This window comes from Grus americana, chromosome 19 (genome assembly GCF_028858705.1).
Source record: "Grus americana isolate bGruAme1 chromosome 19, bGruAme1.mat, whole genome shotgun sequence".
Taxonomy (NCBI): Eukaryota; Metazoa; Chordata; class Aves; order Gruiformes; family Gruidae; genus Grus; species Grus americana.
In genome coordinates, this window is record NC_072870.1 from 10,989,221 (window position 1) to 11,007,185 (window position 17,965).

Below are 17,965 nucleotides of genomic sequence, written 5' to 3' on the forward strand. Positions count from 1 at the left end.
CAAGCGTTACTTACAATCACACCACACACCAAAAAGGGAAAGAAGAAAAAAAAAGAAAAGGGAAAAAAGGAGAGCCAGAAAGAAAGAATGCCAGGGTCCTTATACCTTACAAATTAGAATTTAAGAAACCCAGCCTCAGCCTAGGACAATTATGACTCTTTCTGCTTTTGAGAGTTATTTTGTGGATGGCTACTTTGGACATATTTTTGGCAGTAACAGACCATTTTATGTTTGTTAAAAAAAAAAAGGTTCAGGGAAGAAGAGAGAGATACAGTGTTGTAATTAGCCTCTTAAAAAGCAGGATACCTAACTCTAGTCTGTTGTAAACCATGTCGTAGCTAAATTCCTCCTTGCCTTGAGGAAGGCAGGCATTCATTCTGCTTCAAAGCATTATGTGGGACAAGGATTCTCTGAGGCTTTTTAGGAAACAGGAAAAAAGAGACAAGACTCAATGGTTGTTTTTTAATTATTTTTCCTGGGAATGTAATTTACTAGGAGTTTTACCCCTTACAGTGGGACTGAAGTTAACGAGAACTGAGATTTTTCACAGAGTAACAAGCCAGAAGAACACAAGAAGGTGATGGCAGGTCCCGGCATGAGGATTCATTTGTGTTTCTAGTGTGGAATCTATGTCTGTCCAAGAGGAATTCCAAGCCCAGGAGATTCCCCACCCCTTTGCAAGCCCCCGGACCGCAGCACAGCATCCCAAGGGTCAGAGGCCTGATCTGGAGTGACCAGTTTGTGCTGAGATATTGAGTCCCAGTCAGATTCCATCATGCAGCCCAGAGTACGGCTGGTCTGAAAGCACCACTGCAGACCTGAGATAAGACTTTCTGAGACTATAACCAGGAAGAAGCCAGACAGCCACTGCCAAACCTATATGACCAAACTATGGCTCATCAAGGAAGAGCATGTGAAACCTCTCAAGAGCTTCCATATGGGCTGGCTAATGCCATTCACTACCAGGAAGTCACCCTCGTTAGTAATGAAGGACCATACAAAAGTTGCTATTACAGAATTATTACCACAAAAAATTATCTGCTTTTTGTGCTGCTGGCATATTGCTTTGCTTCCCAAGCAACTCCAGTTTGAGTACCATGAGCTATATAAAGATAGGACCTCTCCAAGACCCCCAAAGATGAAGAAGCAAACCAAACCAAATATAAAGTCACAGCCCAGTGCCTGAAAGTTAGCCTCTAGCATCCTCCCAAGGTAACTGTTAAGTCTGCATTCTTATCTCCCCACAGATGCTCACAAATCACTTGCATAATTAGCCTGCGCTGCACTCTGATAGGCAATCAATGCAGGACAGTCACGAACCAGAAGGTGCACAGACACTGAGCTGAACAGCATCTTCTGGGTCTCCTCTAATGCATGGCTGGCTTGCCCTAAGAACGTGAAGGAACTCCACACTGCTGCCACTGCTCCTGTAGCTAGAAGGCTTGCGTCTTTACAGATGAGAGCAGTCAATTCAGTACCTTTCAAAGCATCAAACATACAACTACTAGAAGCGGCAAATTTCTAGAGCAACAATAGACAACTTACAATGAGCATTGTAACAAGCAGGTTCTTCTTGGTGACCTGAGCATGTGAGAAGATGTAGTTCAATACAGCATTCATATCACTTTTATTCTCTTCCCGAAGGGTAAAGACACACTTGTCATAGTGACCTGCAATCAGAAATGCACATTTTTTTCCCAGTCCACACCTCTGTGTCAAGGAATACAAGTTACTACTCTACATATATGTTTTGAGAATCTACTTTGCATGGTCCACACAATCAGTTCTGGGAAGGAAGCATTCCTCTCACCCCCACCCCCAACTGCAAACTTTAATTTAAACATCCTACTCTCATTAAAACAGTTCCCATACCAAATACCTGCTTTGTGAGCAATATGAAGAGAGGAATGGTGAGGTCAGTCTGTCATTCAAATGACAAGCAAAATAAAATAATAGCAAAAAGACTTGCACCATCCTCTACTACCAGCAAATTGAAGTGGAAATGAATCTGCAGTACCATTAGGTTGGTGCAGGAATTGGAGCAGGACAAAAGAAAAGTAGAGCTGAATCTCAACTACCTGTAAGAGCTAAAGCCTCACAATTAGCTAGTGCTTCATTGCCATCTTGTGCCTGGATACAGCAGTGCAATGCATTTATTACAATTCTCAGTTTCAGGCTGAGGTTTGTTCCTATGAACAGCAAACAGCTTCCTAGTATTTTACAGCAGGTCCAAATAACTCACTGACTTGACTTTTTTTACTGCGCCTGATTTTTCTTACTATAGTATTTAATAAACAGGCAAGATAGAACTAAATAGCGTGGTGAATTTAAACAGTTTTTCTGATTGTATTTTTTCTGCAGATGCTCAGAAATCAGAAAATAAAAATCAAGCTTCTAATATGAAGCTTCTACATGTGGAACAGCCAAGTGGGGGAACCACTGACAGAGGCAGAGCAAGGGAATGCAGAGAAGTGCTTCATCTCTGATCTGGAACAGGCAGAGACTACACAAACTGGCTGAGCCTTAGCGAGCTCAATAACAGATTACAAATGGCAACGCAAAAACCTCATAATTCAGTGAATCTGCCTTTACTCCAGGTCATACAAAAGTCCTCACCTAGAGGATCACAAACTCATATAGGAGCTATTCTTTTGAAGATTTACAGGGAAAAGGAGCATTCCTACACCAAAAAGAGACCATAGTCACATTACGACATGTAAACCGTGGGTAAGATGACACGGGATGTAAAAGATGATGGATATACCAACAGTGGAAACCAGCAGAACAGACAGTTTTGGGGCAGAGTTTGTCATTTGCTTGTCATAAGCACTATGAGCACTCTTACCACGAAAACTCAGACTGGACATAATCTCCTCTACAAAACCCAGGATCTGACTGGTACACCTTTAAAAGAAAACCTGTGTAGCTTAACCTCACCATAAAGTTAGGGTAATCTTCCTTGAAGCAAGTCCACGTGGACCTTCTGGGACCAAACATGGTTCTCTCAGAAATCAAATCCTTGATGCATTTAGAGACTCACCATGCTGAAACTGAGTCTCCACCTTCAGATACTGACGGAGCAGATCCATCACCACTGCTTTCATGTGACCCCGAATACCACTTCGGTACCTGCAGAAGCAAACAAGTCAAACCGAGCACTGAGACTGGCACGGCCCTGCTGGCACTGAGACTGGCACCCCTGAAAATGGCTCACCTCTGTACAAGCTGCACAATGCTCTGAGTGTTCATGAAAAAGACCTCACGCTCCGATTTGCGGTTCAGAGTGGCTGCATGGCTATCCAAGATATTGGCAATCTGAAAGAGAGCAACCACGTGAGTCCCAGTCCTGGATGGGATAATCTGGCTGAACAACCAGCAGAGAAGCTGAGAACTTCCAGACAGGCCAGACCAGAGCTCCAGCAGACTCCAGCAAAGGCCCTAAGCTGCTAAGGAAGTTAATGACCTCATAACGATACGAAAATCAATGCACAATATCGTATACTGGAGAAATCATCTTCCAACACCTCACTACCTGATCGGGCCTCTCTTAGTTGCAATCACTCTTTTTTAAGGTCACGTTGACACTACAAATTGCACTGTAGCATACGTACCAGGCAAAAAAGTCAGTAAATAAAAGTCCACACAGCCACTGATATGATTAAACTGCTTCCAAACTGCCTGTTTAAAGCTATACTGAGCAGGGGATGCATACCCTTCAGCACTGGTAAAGGAGGCAAGCCTTTAAGCTCAAATGATACAGTTAAGGATCTTTCATCATGAAGACCCCACATTCAAGCGCACCTTTTAGGTCCAACTAATGCCCAAATAATTTAAAAGAACTCTCTCTCTCCACCCCAACAGAAACCAATTTTTCTTCCTCTATGTAAGTGTGGTTGATCACCTGTTGGCTGGGAAACTGGCAAAGGACTGATGTGATATTGCTGGCATATTGGGCCATCTCCTTCTTGATGGACTTCTCTACATTGGGTGGGACGCGTCCAGAAACACTGGTCATGATGTCCTGAAGTTCCAGCAGAGGCAAAGATGGATCTCTCAGTGTCTTCATTAGTCGCTCAACCCAGCCTTTCACCTAGAGAGAGACAAGTCAGTGTAAAGACAAGTGTGAAGAAAAGAGTAAGCAGCAAGAAGGGAGAAAAGGAAAGGAAAGGCTTTCATTGAGGTCGTCGTCAATACTGTTTTATCACACAGCTAGTCCAGGGACTAAAAGAGAGAACAGGGGGGTAGATGACAAAGCTGCTGTGCTACCTTATGCCAACAGCTGACCTGGATTCATCCACCTTTCCTCCTCCCTCTAGGACTTCTACAACAGCTAGCTATGCAAGCAGCTTCCACGTACAAGGCTGCAGGCACAAGCAGTGCCTCAGCTCCTTGTCTTTGTTTTGGGTGCCACAGATGGGACTCTCCAAGCTTGGTCTCTGGTGAGACTGACTATAAGGAAATTTAAGAAAGAAAACTGAATCAAGCTGGCACTATCAGGGTAATACTGCCCTGACTCTTGGTCCTCTGGCTGCGACATGTAACTTGGCCAGCCTTACTTTGAACTGAAAGAATATTTGTGCTCCTGCTCTGAAACAAGAAGCAAGCAGTACCTTGCTGCTGAAGTAGGGCTCTGGCAGGCAGTATCCGTTCATCACGTTGACCAGGTTATCCAGGACATAATGGAAGATGCGATGGAGTTTCTCGCCTCGAAGTGCTGTGCTCTGGATCTGCGGCAAGGCACCCGTGTGCAGTTCAGCCTGGAAACAATGAACAGCACAGTGTCACTAACCCTAATCATCAGCTGTGGTGGTAACACCCAGTTACTCTCAACTGGAGGCTCAGATTTAACTTGGAAGAATTCCCAGAGTGGAAAATGCACTTGGCTGAAAGACAGAAAAGTTATGAGCTGGATCTCCAACAGTTCTATGTTGTGTACACTCACAAAATAAGCTTCCAACCTCTCTCCCAGATACGTTACAGTTGATCTCATTGTTGAGATCTAGAAGGACCAAAAATCTCAAAGAAAAGCACAGGAAAAGCCAAAAGTTTGGTGCTGACAATCACTTTCCACCCCCTGCATAACAACCTTTTGCTATTGCTAAAGGAACAACAGATTCTCTTCCACTGCCAGCAGCTACATCCCAGCCTACCATCCATAAACGAATATATCTCTTTGCCTTTCGCCTTTAAGAAGATCCATGTCCCAGGCTGTTGGGTTTTTTTATTTCCAGATTTGCTACAATTGCTTTGACAGGGCCTGACACTCTTGGAGTTGATATCCCAACTCCTGGCTTCCCAAAGAGGGTCACTTAAAGAAGAATTCATGATAAAAAGAAGTTAAATAAACTTGCATAGGAATAAAGCAGACAGAAACACCTGACCAATCTCCAATATCCTAGACAGCCATGTACCCACAGTAGTACTGAGGTAAGAAGAGAACAAGAATGATACATAAGCTTGGCCTGAATCAGAGAAAGAGACAATAATCTGAGTCTTAGTCCTGCTCTGAGACAAACAAATGGTAAAGTGACAATTCCAGCACAATGCACGAATTGGTTCAGTACACTGAACCATCTCGTACCACTCTCAACATTGCTCCCCTATTAAAAACCCAACAAACATCTGCACCTCCTGCAACTCCTCACCTGCTGAACCCTGCTGGGATCATCCAGCTGGAGCTTGGCAATCACACAGCCTGGATCCAAGACTGCCCCTGGGCGTTTGACGTAATGGATGCAGCCTGATTCTCCTGCTGTTAGCGTCATCACCATTTTCATTACCTGTAGCAAGGAAAACAGGTTACACACTCAGCTTCCATGTTCTTCAAATGGTTCTAGTTTTGTGAGCCAGCAGCCAATGCCCTATCACAGACAGACTAACCTGCATGAGCACATTTTGCATTCAGGCTTTCTCAAAGGCATAAAAGCACACACATTGGGAATGAAACCCCAGACACTGAAGTGAATGGTACAACAAAATAATTGGCCACAAATTAACGCAGCAGGAAGCCACCCTCAGGAACGCTACCTGTTCCACACTGCTTGGACCAACAGGTACTCAAGAATCTCCCACATTCAACACAATGAACAAAGCAGATACAACTCACTGCTGCAGCTGCTGCACTCCAAAGGCTAGAACTGGGAGAGCCACTCTCAAAAGCTACAGCAACACATTCGCTTTCAGCAGAAGGAACTAGGATTACTTTCTAGAGGTCACAGGTCTCAGATCACTCTTCACAGAGATGCTTCCTTAGATCAACCATGGAAGCTCTTGCCTTTGGAGCAGAAGGGTTGGGTACGGGGGGAGAGATGGTCGAGTTTTACCACTGCTGTACTATACACCACAACTGCGAACACAGGAATGGAGTAGGTGGTTCTTTCTTAGCCATGGCTCTGTTGCAGCGTAAAAGCACTTACATAAAATACCTGGATCTCTGGCTTGATATTTTTCACCCACACGTTCTCCTCAAGTGATTTAATTGCCCCTCTGTCAACACACACCCTCCTCTCCCTCAAATCTGTTTTGAGCCATGCACTCCTACACAACCTCTTGTGCTTTCCTCACAGTGATGCAGAAATTGTTGTTCCTCCTCTTCTCTAAGAGTTAAGCAACTTCCAAGGGAGAAAGGAGGAGTGACACTTACTAACTCATCCAATCAACCTGACAAATTATCAGGTAATCAGAGAAGTCTTAATTTGTTACTTAACCCCAGCATATAACTCTGCTTATGAGCCTGTGCTAGTTACCAAGTAGTGGTGTACAAGTAGGCGGCCTTCTTCACCACTGCTAGAAAACACAGTAAACATGGATTCCACTCTCCCTTGGTATCACAGCAAGATGATAACTGTGGTCTCACGGCTCAGAAATTTTGTTTATCAGTTGGTATACAGTCATTAACACCCAAATTTCAGCTGTTAAGTAATTTCTTCCCCACCCCATCACTCTCACTGCTGATTCCTGCATTAGTCCAGGTTAAAATACAGACAACATTTGGAAAGGAAATACTGTGAATTATCCCTCACGTTCAATTCGCAGTTCCAAAGCATTCAAATTTTCCCCCCCTCCAGCTTTTGCCTGGGCAGATTCAGCATCTACAGCCAAGTCAGTTCTTTGTGACTCTTTTACCTCTATTTCTGCAAAGCACTGGCCTGCAAACACGTGTCCCCCGTCCTCCACCACATACTGGATGAGCTTCCCAGCCGAAGGGGAGCGCAGAATGGAGGGATCGTTTTCCTTTTCAAACACACAGGTCTTGTTACCTATAGTAATGCGATACCTAGGAAAGAAGGGGACAAATCACTGCAACAGAATCTCTTGTGAAAAGCATGGGAAGGGGAAAATCTGTGCTCTCTTTCCCTATTCTACTTCAAAACAAAATTAAACAAAAAACACCTCAACCAGCTCTTCTGAGCTACGTGGTACAGTCCTGCATGTGAAAGTTCAGATTAATCACATCAAAACAGGAATGTGGAAGCCAGGGATCAGAAACCAGCTAGAATAGCCCTTAGCCAGGTTGTATCTATGTTAGTTTTGCGCTTCTCTGCTATCAACACATATCACTAGTGTCAGAACCAGAACCAATGAAGTTCAAAACCAAAAACTGATGGTAGTGGAGATTACACTTGCCATACATAACACAGAGTACATTCACCAAACTGCCCATCTCATGCAAATCCTCTTGTATACAGAACAAAGCTGAAAAGAGCAGGATGCGCTCATGTAGCAGACTGAGAGGTTGAGATTTTATAGTGTTTTCCAACCCAGAAAGTTACCCAAATGCTCTTTGTACTCCTGACCCGATTCGTTACATTTGTCACAGAAAAGAAACCAGCAGAGGGGGCAGCGGTTCACATTCCAGAAGCTGGAGATTTACTGACCTTACGGCTATGATCCCCGCAGGGAATTCTGAGGGAACGCATTGAAATAGTAAATCTTGTATCTATCTCTAAGGCAGCTGTGGAGTTTCAAGGATTTAAAAGATTTTCATGTCCCGGGGTTTTTGGGGGGTTTTTTTGGTTGGTTTTTGTTGGTGGGGTTTTTTATAATAATCCAAAAGGGCACTTTTAAAGAACCAGCAGGAAAATATGGATTCCACATTGGTACACATTCGGATCTTTCTTCTAACAGTAGTCAAGATCTGTTCTTCAGGTGAAGGCAACTTCTCCCTTTAAACTCATCCATAATACATCTAGTAACCTCTTCCTAGGACAGAATTCCATTCCCAGCTGATCTTTGGGAAGCATAAAGTTACAAGTCCACCTAATTTTGGCTTGTATGTAAATGGTAAACATTAATCTTTACAGGTTACTACCTGTCCACTTCCTCTTTCATGTAGGTAGTATAGCTGCTACCGTCGTAAGATAGGAGCAATCCTCCATCACTCAGTCGGTGCACATCAACTTCCACACACGAGCTGTTCATGATGACCACGTAGGAATTGGGAGACTGTCGGGTCACCTGTGGATCCACAGGAATGGTATGTATCACATGAAACAAACACAGCATGGAGAGTGCCTTGGTTGCCACAACATACACAGTTTGCCAAGCACTGCGGCAGTGGAATTAAATAAGGGAAACTGAGCCATTTGTTCTCATGTTAGATGGAAAAAAAAACAATGTAAAAAAATTTGGGATCACAAAGCCAAGCATTTAGCAGTCAAGAGATGCCAGAACTAATACTGTCCATGAATCTTGATTTAATCCTCTCACACTTATGCATTAGTTGTACTGGTTTGATTACGAAATCATATACCATTTCTTCACCCTGATCTACGTACAAGTCACAGTCGTGTACTAAAACTGCATAATGAATGAGATAATTTGGAGGGGAAAAAAAGAAGAAAAAAAAAAAAAAAAGAGATTGTCTCACAAGCTCTCCCTGGAGAAAGGGATCCTATCACACTCTCTACCACAAAGTTCCTATTTGAAGCTGGGTAAATCACTTAAAGCATACTTTAGCCGTTGTTCAGTGCCCCTCTTTCTCATCAAAGGGGTGCCAAGATAAAAATCATGGAGGTGCAGGGATGCAGAATACTTATAGCTGCAAAAAACAGCATATGGTTATGTCGTTAAAAACTTTACCACAGTAAATTTGCCCGAGGAAGATAATTAAGATTGCACAGGCTATCTTAAGTCTAAGATTTCCTAACTTTCGTATGCTTGGTTTCGCAACCTTTAAACAGCATTTCTAACATTTTTCTTTGCTATGTGCAAAAACCAAGCAACACTAAAGGGAAAAATTGCTACAAATTCTGTCATGCTGATGAAACTGGGCTCACACACCTAACAGAGTAGATCTACATATTCAAAAACATCAATTGAAAGTTTTGGTCAACCAACAGATAGTAGTCTTTGCCTGTAACAAAGTATTCTTCACCCTATGCATTTCTTGACCCTGAAAGGTTAAAATGATTAGAGATACACAGATATTGCAATGGAAAGATGTGATGGGGTATTATCATCAGGGAGATTGTACTGATTTCTTAACCCCAGTAAAGCAGAGAAAATAAACCCTATGCAGATTTAATGCCAATAATGACACGTATTATAAAGATTAAGCCAGACCAGTACACAAACAGACATTTCCAACTAAAAGCGGCAAGAGGATGTGTTTGCACGCTGTGCATCGTACCTTCAGCACATACTTCCGCCCTTCATAGATGAGTTCCACATCCACGGTGTTTAGCAGAGTATGAGCAGGCAGGACTTGGCCCCTTGAAAGAGAAGTACAAAACAAAACTGGTCTCCCAGAAGCCACCAAATGGCTATCAGCGGCCCAAGCAGGTGCAAAGTTGCATGCAAGAATTTGGAAAACACTAGCAGAGAGATGGGAGTAGGCTTTTAAACCGTCTCTTCTTAGGAGAGACACAGCAGTGTGACAAAGCCAGCCCATCTCTCTCCACACACAGAGACCAGCTTTGCTCTGCTTTCCATTCACCTGCTTTTGCCTTAGAGTCTGCGAAAGGAACACCACGGCCTGAATTACAGAATGCGCAGCATGACAACATAGGGATAAAGTAGCTTTTCCCCCTGCAGCTCTCTGTTTATATACAGACTCACCAACAGGACACGGAGGGGAAGAACAAACCTGCCTGGATCACACCAGGTTTAGCCTGACGGAGTGTTATGACTAGTTTCGCTACAGTGCCTGCTCTACTTTAAAGCCAGCAGGAGCAGAGAGACTTTTCTAAGTAGTAGTGGGAAACATTCAATCTGGAAAATTATGCCAAATCTGGAAAACTAAATCAATCCTCAAAACAGGAGGAAGACAATATCTGGTGATACAAGACTCCCTAGCTGCCCAGCAGCACACAGGGAAAGAACTTCACACTTCTGAGCCATTTCTTGGAGCTTCTGCCAGACACCAAACCAATCTATGCAAACAGCAGGGGATAATTTGGGGAGATGCATAGGTATCTGCCAGTTTTCTTAGGCCAGTAGATAAACAGCTTCCTGGGGCCAGAGAACAGTCAGGAGATAACAAGCTCTGCATTTCTGAACTGGACTGTACCTGAACAAAACTTGTAAATCAAAACTAACTACTATCTGCTTATCAGCTATCTACCGACCAGCTTGCAATCGTACCTTTCTAGAGAGTGCAGGAAGTTTGAGACGCTGTTTCGGAAGCTCACATCAGCCACATGCAGAGCTCCACACACCACTCCCAGCATGGTATCGGGCCTTTCAGCCTAGAAAGGGTACATAAACACAGTTACACCTCTTTCAGCTTCCGTCCATTCCAGACACCCACTTGAAGAATCAACAGTCTCAGCTCTATTTTTGGTTCAGGGCCACCCTCTATTTAACATTAAGCTGGAGCAGTATCTATGCAAATGCTATATAGAAGCAATTGCCTCTAACTCCTTAAAAGAAAACCACTTTTTTTTCCTTCCTGGATCAAATCTTGAGGCTCTGCCTACACTCCCACTATCACCTGTCCCAAACTGCAAACCAAAATACTAGCCTTAATTCACACGTACACTAAGATGCTTTTCTGGCCAACTTTAAGACCATCTCTCCCTGACAGGGATGAGCTGGGATTTTGATATAAATAAGAGTTAAGGCCAGTGAAAATGTTTATTCATGAAGTGGTAAGTGGAAATTAACCACTCCTAAACCCTTGCCCTCTTGCAACCAACATGCACCAAGCTTAGCCACCCTTCCCCTTCTCACTCCAGTTCGTAGTCCTGTAAAGAAAGCAGCTGCACCTGCACTTTCTCAGCAATAAGCCGATCCAACCAGCCAGTGTCGATGCGGTTCTGCTGGAAGCTCTCTGTTTCCAACAGTTTAATCAAGTACTCAACAGTGGTTCGGAAATCCCCTCGGATGGACAGCTCCTTCAAAGCCACCACCATGTTTCTGAAAGAGAAAAAAAAATACCTATTATCTATCCCACACTAACAGTAACGCTCAAGCTGGTAACTCCAGGTAGCTCTGGGCAAAAAAAGGCATGGATGAGTGGTCAGACACTCCTGCCCTATGACTGGATGCTTTAACGTTCCACACCACATAATGACAACTCAACGGTTTATAAATCATTGTAAGGCATTGGCATAACAAGTTCTCAATGTTTTTCCGGATAGAAGCCTTCCACCTGAATGCTTTCAAAGAGGGACTTCGACACAATGGCAGCTATATCGTACCCCAGGAGCAGGTGTACAAGGTGGGAATGAAACAGAAAGGAAAAAAAAATAAAGAGAAGTAAAAAAAAAAAAAAATGTAGAAATGTAGGTACAACTCAGTGGAATTGCAGAGCAACACAGGATGAGAAGCCTGATCACGATGTGGAAAAAAAAGGTAAAAAAAAGGAGGGAAACTTCTCTTAAAACTCCTAGAAGTAAGGAGTTGCATTTTATCCATGGCACTTTGGACCAAAGAGGACAAAACCAAGCAATTTCCAAGGTTCTATCACTTTTCTGACTACTTACGAGATGGCTTCTTCACGATTTTCTCCCCAAGAGAAGCAGTGACCAAACTGAGAGTCGGCAAATTCATGAAGCCCTCCTGCAGCAGCAACACTGAAATAGCCCCAGACATTCTTATTGCTGCGGAAATTCAGTTCCTGAACTGTACCAGAACTGGGCTTAAATCCCTGTAAAGACAGACAGACATTGCTATACATCCTAAAGAAAAAGTAAATAATCCAGAATTAGGGAAGTAATAGGAGTTCTGAAGGCTAGAGCACCTCTTTGTGCTGCAACACGATATATACACAAAGAAATTCAGGCTGTGTCTAACCAGAGTCTACAGAACTGTCACCTAAGTGGGATAAGGGAAGAATCTTTTAAATTTCCTGCCAAAATTTTCAGGCTCAGCAGCAGGGATTGAACCTAGGTGTAAAGCCAACAGTTCTCAAGAGAGTGATCAGTAACTAAAGAATTTAAAACACTAACCTCATCAGGATTCTCACTGGTGATGCGTGCAGCAATGACATGGCCACGTGGACAGGGGACATGGGCTGAATTCTCAAAATCAATAGATCCATCTCCCCATGGAGAAACACCATACATCACTCGGATATCCTTGATCCTGTGGAGGGGAATCCCCATGGCAATCTAAGGAATAATAATAAACCATGAAGTAAGTTGCAGTTCTAGTACAGCAAAGATGCACGCCCATTTTTTGGTGGGAGTCTTCTCCATTGGCATGTCTTGGAGCACTCATGTTTCTCAGGTCAGCTGAGCTCAGTGTAATATCCACCTTAAGCCCTTCAGCCAGTATTTTCCATTGACTGATTAAAAGGCTCCAGAGAAAGCTGGCCAGTGCTAGGTCAGCTGAGGATGGGCACGCATTAGGCCTGTTAAAAATATACTAAGGTCCCAGTGAGACAGAAGGTCCCTAATCGGTTGTAGGAAGCCGTGGAATTTTGCAACTTTGAACTGTGGAGAGAGTAACCTGCAGAACTGGCTGCTGGTTCTGTCCTTATGGAGTAAAGTCCCACTTGTTCTGTTCATTAGCTGGGATTTTTTTTTTTTACAGCTACAGTTCAAAAAGGCTGAGCTTTAGTTTAACCCATTTATTTCAGCTGTCCATTAGCCAGACACCAACGGACAAAAGACCAAACTGGTTACAATATCAATGGGCCATTCTATGAAATTGTATCTAGCATCAGCAATATGAGGAACAGTGCCCAAGAAAGGGGAAAGTATCTGAGCACTTACAAAACTCTCAATGCCTGGCAAATACAGACACAGAGCTACTGGAATCACCTGCTGAGAGAAGGCTCAGGCCAAAGCCCAATAGCCTCCCGACAAAACGAAGATGATCCCGCTCCTGAGTGGCCTGCAAGACATTACAGTTTAACTGTTTGTTTTCTCTAACATCTAACCAATCAACTTCAAAATGCAAACAGCAGGGAGAAGAAAGAAACTGGATATAAAGCAAGAGGGTAGGAATGGGAGGGCTGAGAAGATGGAAGTAGAAAAGCCCCTAGAGCCCGTAACGTGGTGTAAGACAAATAGGGAAGGAGGACTGCGGCATTCATCCACCGGTGGAAGGGATTGGGGCTGAGAAGGGGGCTAGCATGGCAGCACACAGGGAGCTCAGTGAGGATGCACAAGGGACAGATGAGCCACAGCAAACGCAACAAATGCTTGCCACAGGATCTGTGAAGGATTCCCTCATTACTTTGGGGATCAGAACAAGAAAAAGCCTACTCGTTCATGTGAGCCATAACTGTCACGACTTCCCCTTAAAAAAAGCAATAAATCAAGATAAATTCTTGGTCACTTTGCCGCATCTATTCAAGTACCTAATTGTTAGGCACAAATTCTGTTTTTAGACAGGGTAAAGAGCAGGGACCTCAGCCAGGAGGAGGAAGCATCTGCTGTGAGTGATGGACTTAGAGAGGTCAGGAACTGCTCATCAAAATTGAGAAGACCCAAGTCACTTTCCTGAACTTCAAACAACTGCTGAACTTGCTGAAAGATGAAAAATCCAATTGTTTGTTCTTTTTTCCCCTCCTTTTGTCATTAGAAACCCTGGGAAGAGGCTGTTGTTCCTTGGAGGCAGAGTGGGTGATGCACTGCTCAAAACTGGCACAGCATTTGATTGCACTGCTAGCCTCAGAAGCCAACTAGTTTCACAAAATAATTTCAGAGCTTAAAGTCGAACTACTCTTGGCTAAAGTTTGTTGAGACAGGCTTGCCTTTTTTTTTTTTTTTTTTTTTTTTTTTTTACACAATCTTTCCTTAAATCAGTTTTCCTACCTCTATGTTTTATTCCTCCACTGCTTCCCTTCACACCTCTCTGCTTTCCACATCAGAAAGAGCCACGCGGTAGAGCTATAACTTAGCGAAACAGTTGTCACAGAAGGGTTGCATATATATTCTGGACTACTGAATGAAGCTTTGCTCCAGCCACAGTAGAGAAATCCCAAGCTGAGAAAGTACCAAAATGGGCCTTTCAGTTATTGGGTATTTTTGTTGAGAAGGAAATGTGGGGGAGTCACGTATCGCCTATCTGCACATGAGGATATAGGCCATGTTTAGCAGAGCTCTCTAATACTTTTTTTATAGTCTCTCCTCTATCAGTACCAAGATCTACTCATCTGCATTATGTCAGTATGCCATCCAGTTTTAACACAGAACCCTGGCCGTGACTCAGACAAGAGTCCGCCCCCCTATTTTACTAAAGCTTCAGCAGAACAGGTTTTTCATGCCCAGGCCTCCTCAACTCACCACAGCTCGAGTGCTTCGGAAAGCCTCCAGAAACACTGACTCACCTGGAGCTGCGCTGCCGGCAGATTGACGTCGGCCACCATCTCTGTGCAGGGGTGCTCCACTTGCAGGCGGGGATTCAGCTCCAGAAAGTAGAAACTGCCGTCCTGGCTGTACAGGTATTCCACAGTGCCTGCGCTCACGTATCCCACCATTTTGGCAAGCTTCACCGCACACTAGGACACCAGAATAAAGCGTATTTCACTTCCAGGCCCCACACTCAGTTACCTGTGCTCTGTTCATCCACCCCACCCACTTCAGACTTTTTTGCTGACATTCTGAAAGATCCAAAAGCTTGTAACAGGCCCAAGAACTGCTCAAAGGAAAGCACATGGCACAGGAGTTTTTACTTCCAGGTTATTTCATTTACAATTTACAGAAGACAGAGTTTGAAGCAAATATTTATAATACTCTGCATTAGACAATTCATACAGCTCCCACAGCTTGCTTTTAATGTGACAATACATATTTAAAACACAATTACCTCCTATTTTTGAGATGCATGTATTTTTGAAGGGAGCTCTACAGCTGTCTGTCAGCGCACGGTGGACTCAGTTTCCAAAATGTGAGTGGTTGCCTACGCTAAGCAGTTTAAGACACGCAACACTGTATTGCTCCTTTAAAAGATTCAACAATGCAAAACTCTTGGTGATGTAAAAAACACCCAAAAGTTCTGCCTGTTTTTGGAGTCTCACAAGAAAAGGACAATGTGCAGAGCCACTCTCACCTGTTCCATGTGCTCAAACACCACCGAAGTTGCAATAGAAGCGGGTGCTTCCTCAATGATCTTCTGGTGCCTGCGCTGCACGGAGCAATCCCGGCCAAAGAGAGAGATGGCATTGCCATACTGATCTGCCAGGATCTGCACCTCCAAGTGCCGGGACTGTTTGGCTAGTCTCATTACAAAGATTGGAGAGCCTGGGACTTCTGCTTGAACCTATAGGAGAGACAGCATATAAACAGATCAGTCTGTGTGAATGCCTTGTCTTAGTCACAATCATCCCAAGTTCATTTTTTAAGCAAGGAACTGCCTTAATATTTCCCCTGGGACACTTAGGGCTGAAAATACCCCGTGTTTGCCTGTCTACAATTACAATGCTGTTTCCATTCCTCTCAGCTTTCCTAAATAACGATAAACTCAGGAAGGCTCATGTCTCTCAACATAAAATTTTGAGTTACACTGCATATGCCCTCCATTACTTGGATCTATTCAGCATCTCCTATAATGTTTGGGCATTTGACAACTGTGTTGGATAACCAGATATATTGAAATGCTATCAACATACGGAGCAAAGAGGGCATGAACTCTTGATGCAAAGTAGCTAAACAGGCTCTAATACATAATGCAGTCTTTTTCAGTTCTTTAATGTTTCCAATACAGTGGTCTCAGAATCACTCAACCCAAACATTTAGAACAAGATAGCACAAATCAATGGGAAAAGTTACCTGTCTAAATAGGTTGGGGAAGTCATCTGCATTGTTAACTTTCCTGATTCCTTTTCCTCCTCCTCCTTCAGATGCCTTGATCATGACAGGGTAGCCAACCTCCTCAGCAGCCTGATCAAGATGGGCAGAAAAACATGGGTAAGTACAAAAAGTTAGCAGAATCAAGTTGAAAAGATCATGATTTCTCTGTTGATTTGTGTCCAAGCTTCCATGTCTGACTATTTACCAACCAAAACATGAATGGGATAGAAACCAAATATTCCAGTTTGAGAGGGTGCCTGTAGTTGGAAAAATCAACAGTGATTTTGTGACTACAGAGAACTCTACCCTCTTGAAGTCATCACAAAATATTTTGTCAGTGTTTCATGCCATTAAATTTACAAACTCACAGAAAAGCTTTTGTAGAATACAGAAAATCATTAAGCAGGGTAACATGGAAAACTCCACCCTCTCTCTTCACAAGAGAAAATTCCCAAACCCTGTATTTTGCCAGGAATATTTCTTATCCTGGAAATCTTCCTCAAATGAAAACTTAACAAAAGATGAAACCAAGTGTGAGGTCATAGGTCTTCAGTCTAGTTGTAGTTTGTACTCCTGTTAAAAAATAAATTAAACCCCTAGCGTTCTCCAGGCGTGCATGCAGCAGGACCTCAAATACTTCCAAAATACTAACCACCTACCCGCAGTCCATCATCTGCGTCTTTCACATAGCCTTTTTCATACAGTTCCTGAGGAACATTCAAGATACGCTTCTGAAGATCATTCTCCTGCCAGTCCACTCGAAGACCTGAAATATAAGCATTATCTTCTTGGTTAACTCTGCTGCAAGGCTCAGTGAGAACTCACATCAGACACTGGCGAAACAACCAGCAGTTGTAGTTTCACAAGGAACTAGTCTGGAAGTATTTACAGAAGAGAGAATGCAGAATGTAAACAGTTATTTCTGTTTTCTGGGAAACAGATCTTTTCATCCAAAAAATTATATCCCCCTTTATTCACTTTGTGCACTTCTGAGAAACAGGTTATTTACAGTCTTTTGAAACTGCACAGAGTTTCCATGGAAGCAGAGTACTGGCTATGTGCTCCAAAACTACACACTAGAAAACTAAAGACTGCAGAAATACCAGATACTACAGCTGTACTGTTAGACCAACAGCATGTTATACAACATGTAAATTTTGCCTGACATATCCATATATATCATAAGTCACTATGTCTAAGCCTCAGATAATACAAATTTAAAACCCTAAACAGATGGAAAATCTCTTTGAACACCTTTTTGTGCACAGACACTTCTTAAAGATTAGGTGTGTGGAGGAAAAAAAGGTTAGAATGATCTTGATAAACAGAGGACAAATTCGTTCTCACCACTGCCACTCCAAGGAAGAGTTGGAATCCCGGCAGTCTGAGCCACTATTGAAGAAGCAATCTTATCTCCCAAGGCCCACATCGCTTGGCTTGGAGGACCTACAAAGAGCAAAAACAATGCATGAGAGAGACACAAGAAATATCGGACACTAGGGAAGTGTCCAGAGATCTAATTTAGGTTCCATGTAAGAGGGATAAATAAACACTCTTAGCAAGGTTGGTGCATGCCGCATCTTAACTGGTATAAATCAACATTTCTCAGCCAAAATAGAGAGCATTAGCTTTACCAGCCAGGAAACAAAAAGCAAACAGACTAGAGTACTTTTGACCAAGAAGGAGGGAAGTGCAACCACAGACACATCTCAACAGCTTGTTAAGCACCCATCCTGTTAAAGCAGTCCTGGCACACTCAGCTCACAAGCATCGCTCTGTCC

At 43.3% G+C, this 17,965-nt stretch overlaps 1 protein-coding gene across 11 annotated transcripts in view; it reads right to left on the reverse strand.

The window, feature by feature from the left end:
* The window catches only part of ACACA (acetyl-CoA carboxylase alpha), a 140,144-nt gene that overhangs the window by 93,110 nt on the left and 29,069 nt on the right, over nt 1–17,965 (reverse strand). For all 11 annotated transcript variants that reach the window (XM_054847960.1, XM_054847967.1, XM_054847963.1 and 8 more), the window contains 18 exons: nt 17,532–17,630; nt 16,844–16,950; nt 16,164–16,274; nt 15,445–15,654; nt 14,723–14,893; nt 12,393–12,554; nt 11,928–12,091; nt 11,208–11,358; nt 10,585–10,688; nt 9,632–9,713; nt 8,312–8,457; nt 7,126–7,276; nt 5,646–5,780; nt 4,611–4,757; nt 3,902–4,090; nt 3,215–3,315; nt 3,041–3,129; nt 1,546–1,670 (listed from right to left, as the gene is read on the reverse strand). In XM_054847960.1, coding sequence (XP_054703935.1) covers nt 1,546–1,670; nt 3,041–3,129; nt 3,215–3,315; nt 3,902–4,090; nt 4,611–4,757; nt 5,646–5,780; nt 7,126–7,276; nt 8,312–8,457; nt 9,632–9,713; nt 10,585–10,688; nt 11,208–11,358; nt 11,928–12,091; nt 12,393–12,554; nt 14,723–14,893; nt 15,445–15,654; nt 16,164–16,274; nt 16,844–16,950; nt 17,532–17,630 — 2,444 coding nt within the window. The remainder of the gene's footprint in view (nt 1–1,545; nt 1,671–3,040; nt 3,130–3,214; nt 3,316–3,901; nt 4,091–4,610; nt 4,758–5,645; nt 5,781–7,125; nt 7,277–8,311; nt 8,458–9,631; nt 9,714–10,584; nt 10,689–11,207; nt 11,359–11,927; nt 12,092–12,392; nt 12,555–14,722; nt 14,894–15,444; nt 15,655–16,163; nt 16,275–16,843; nt 16,951–17,531; nt 17,631–17,965) is intronic.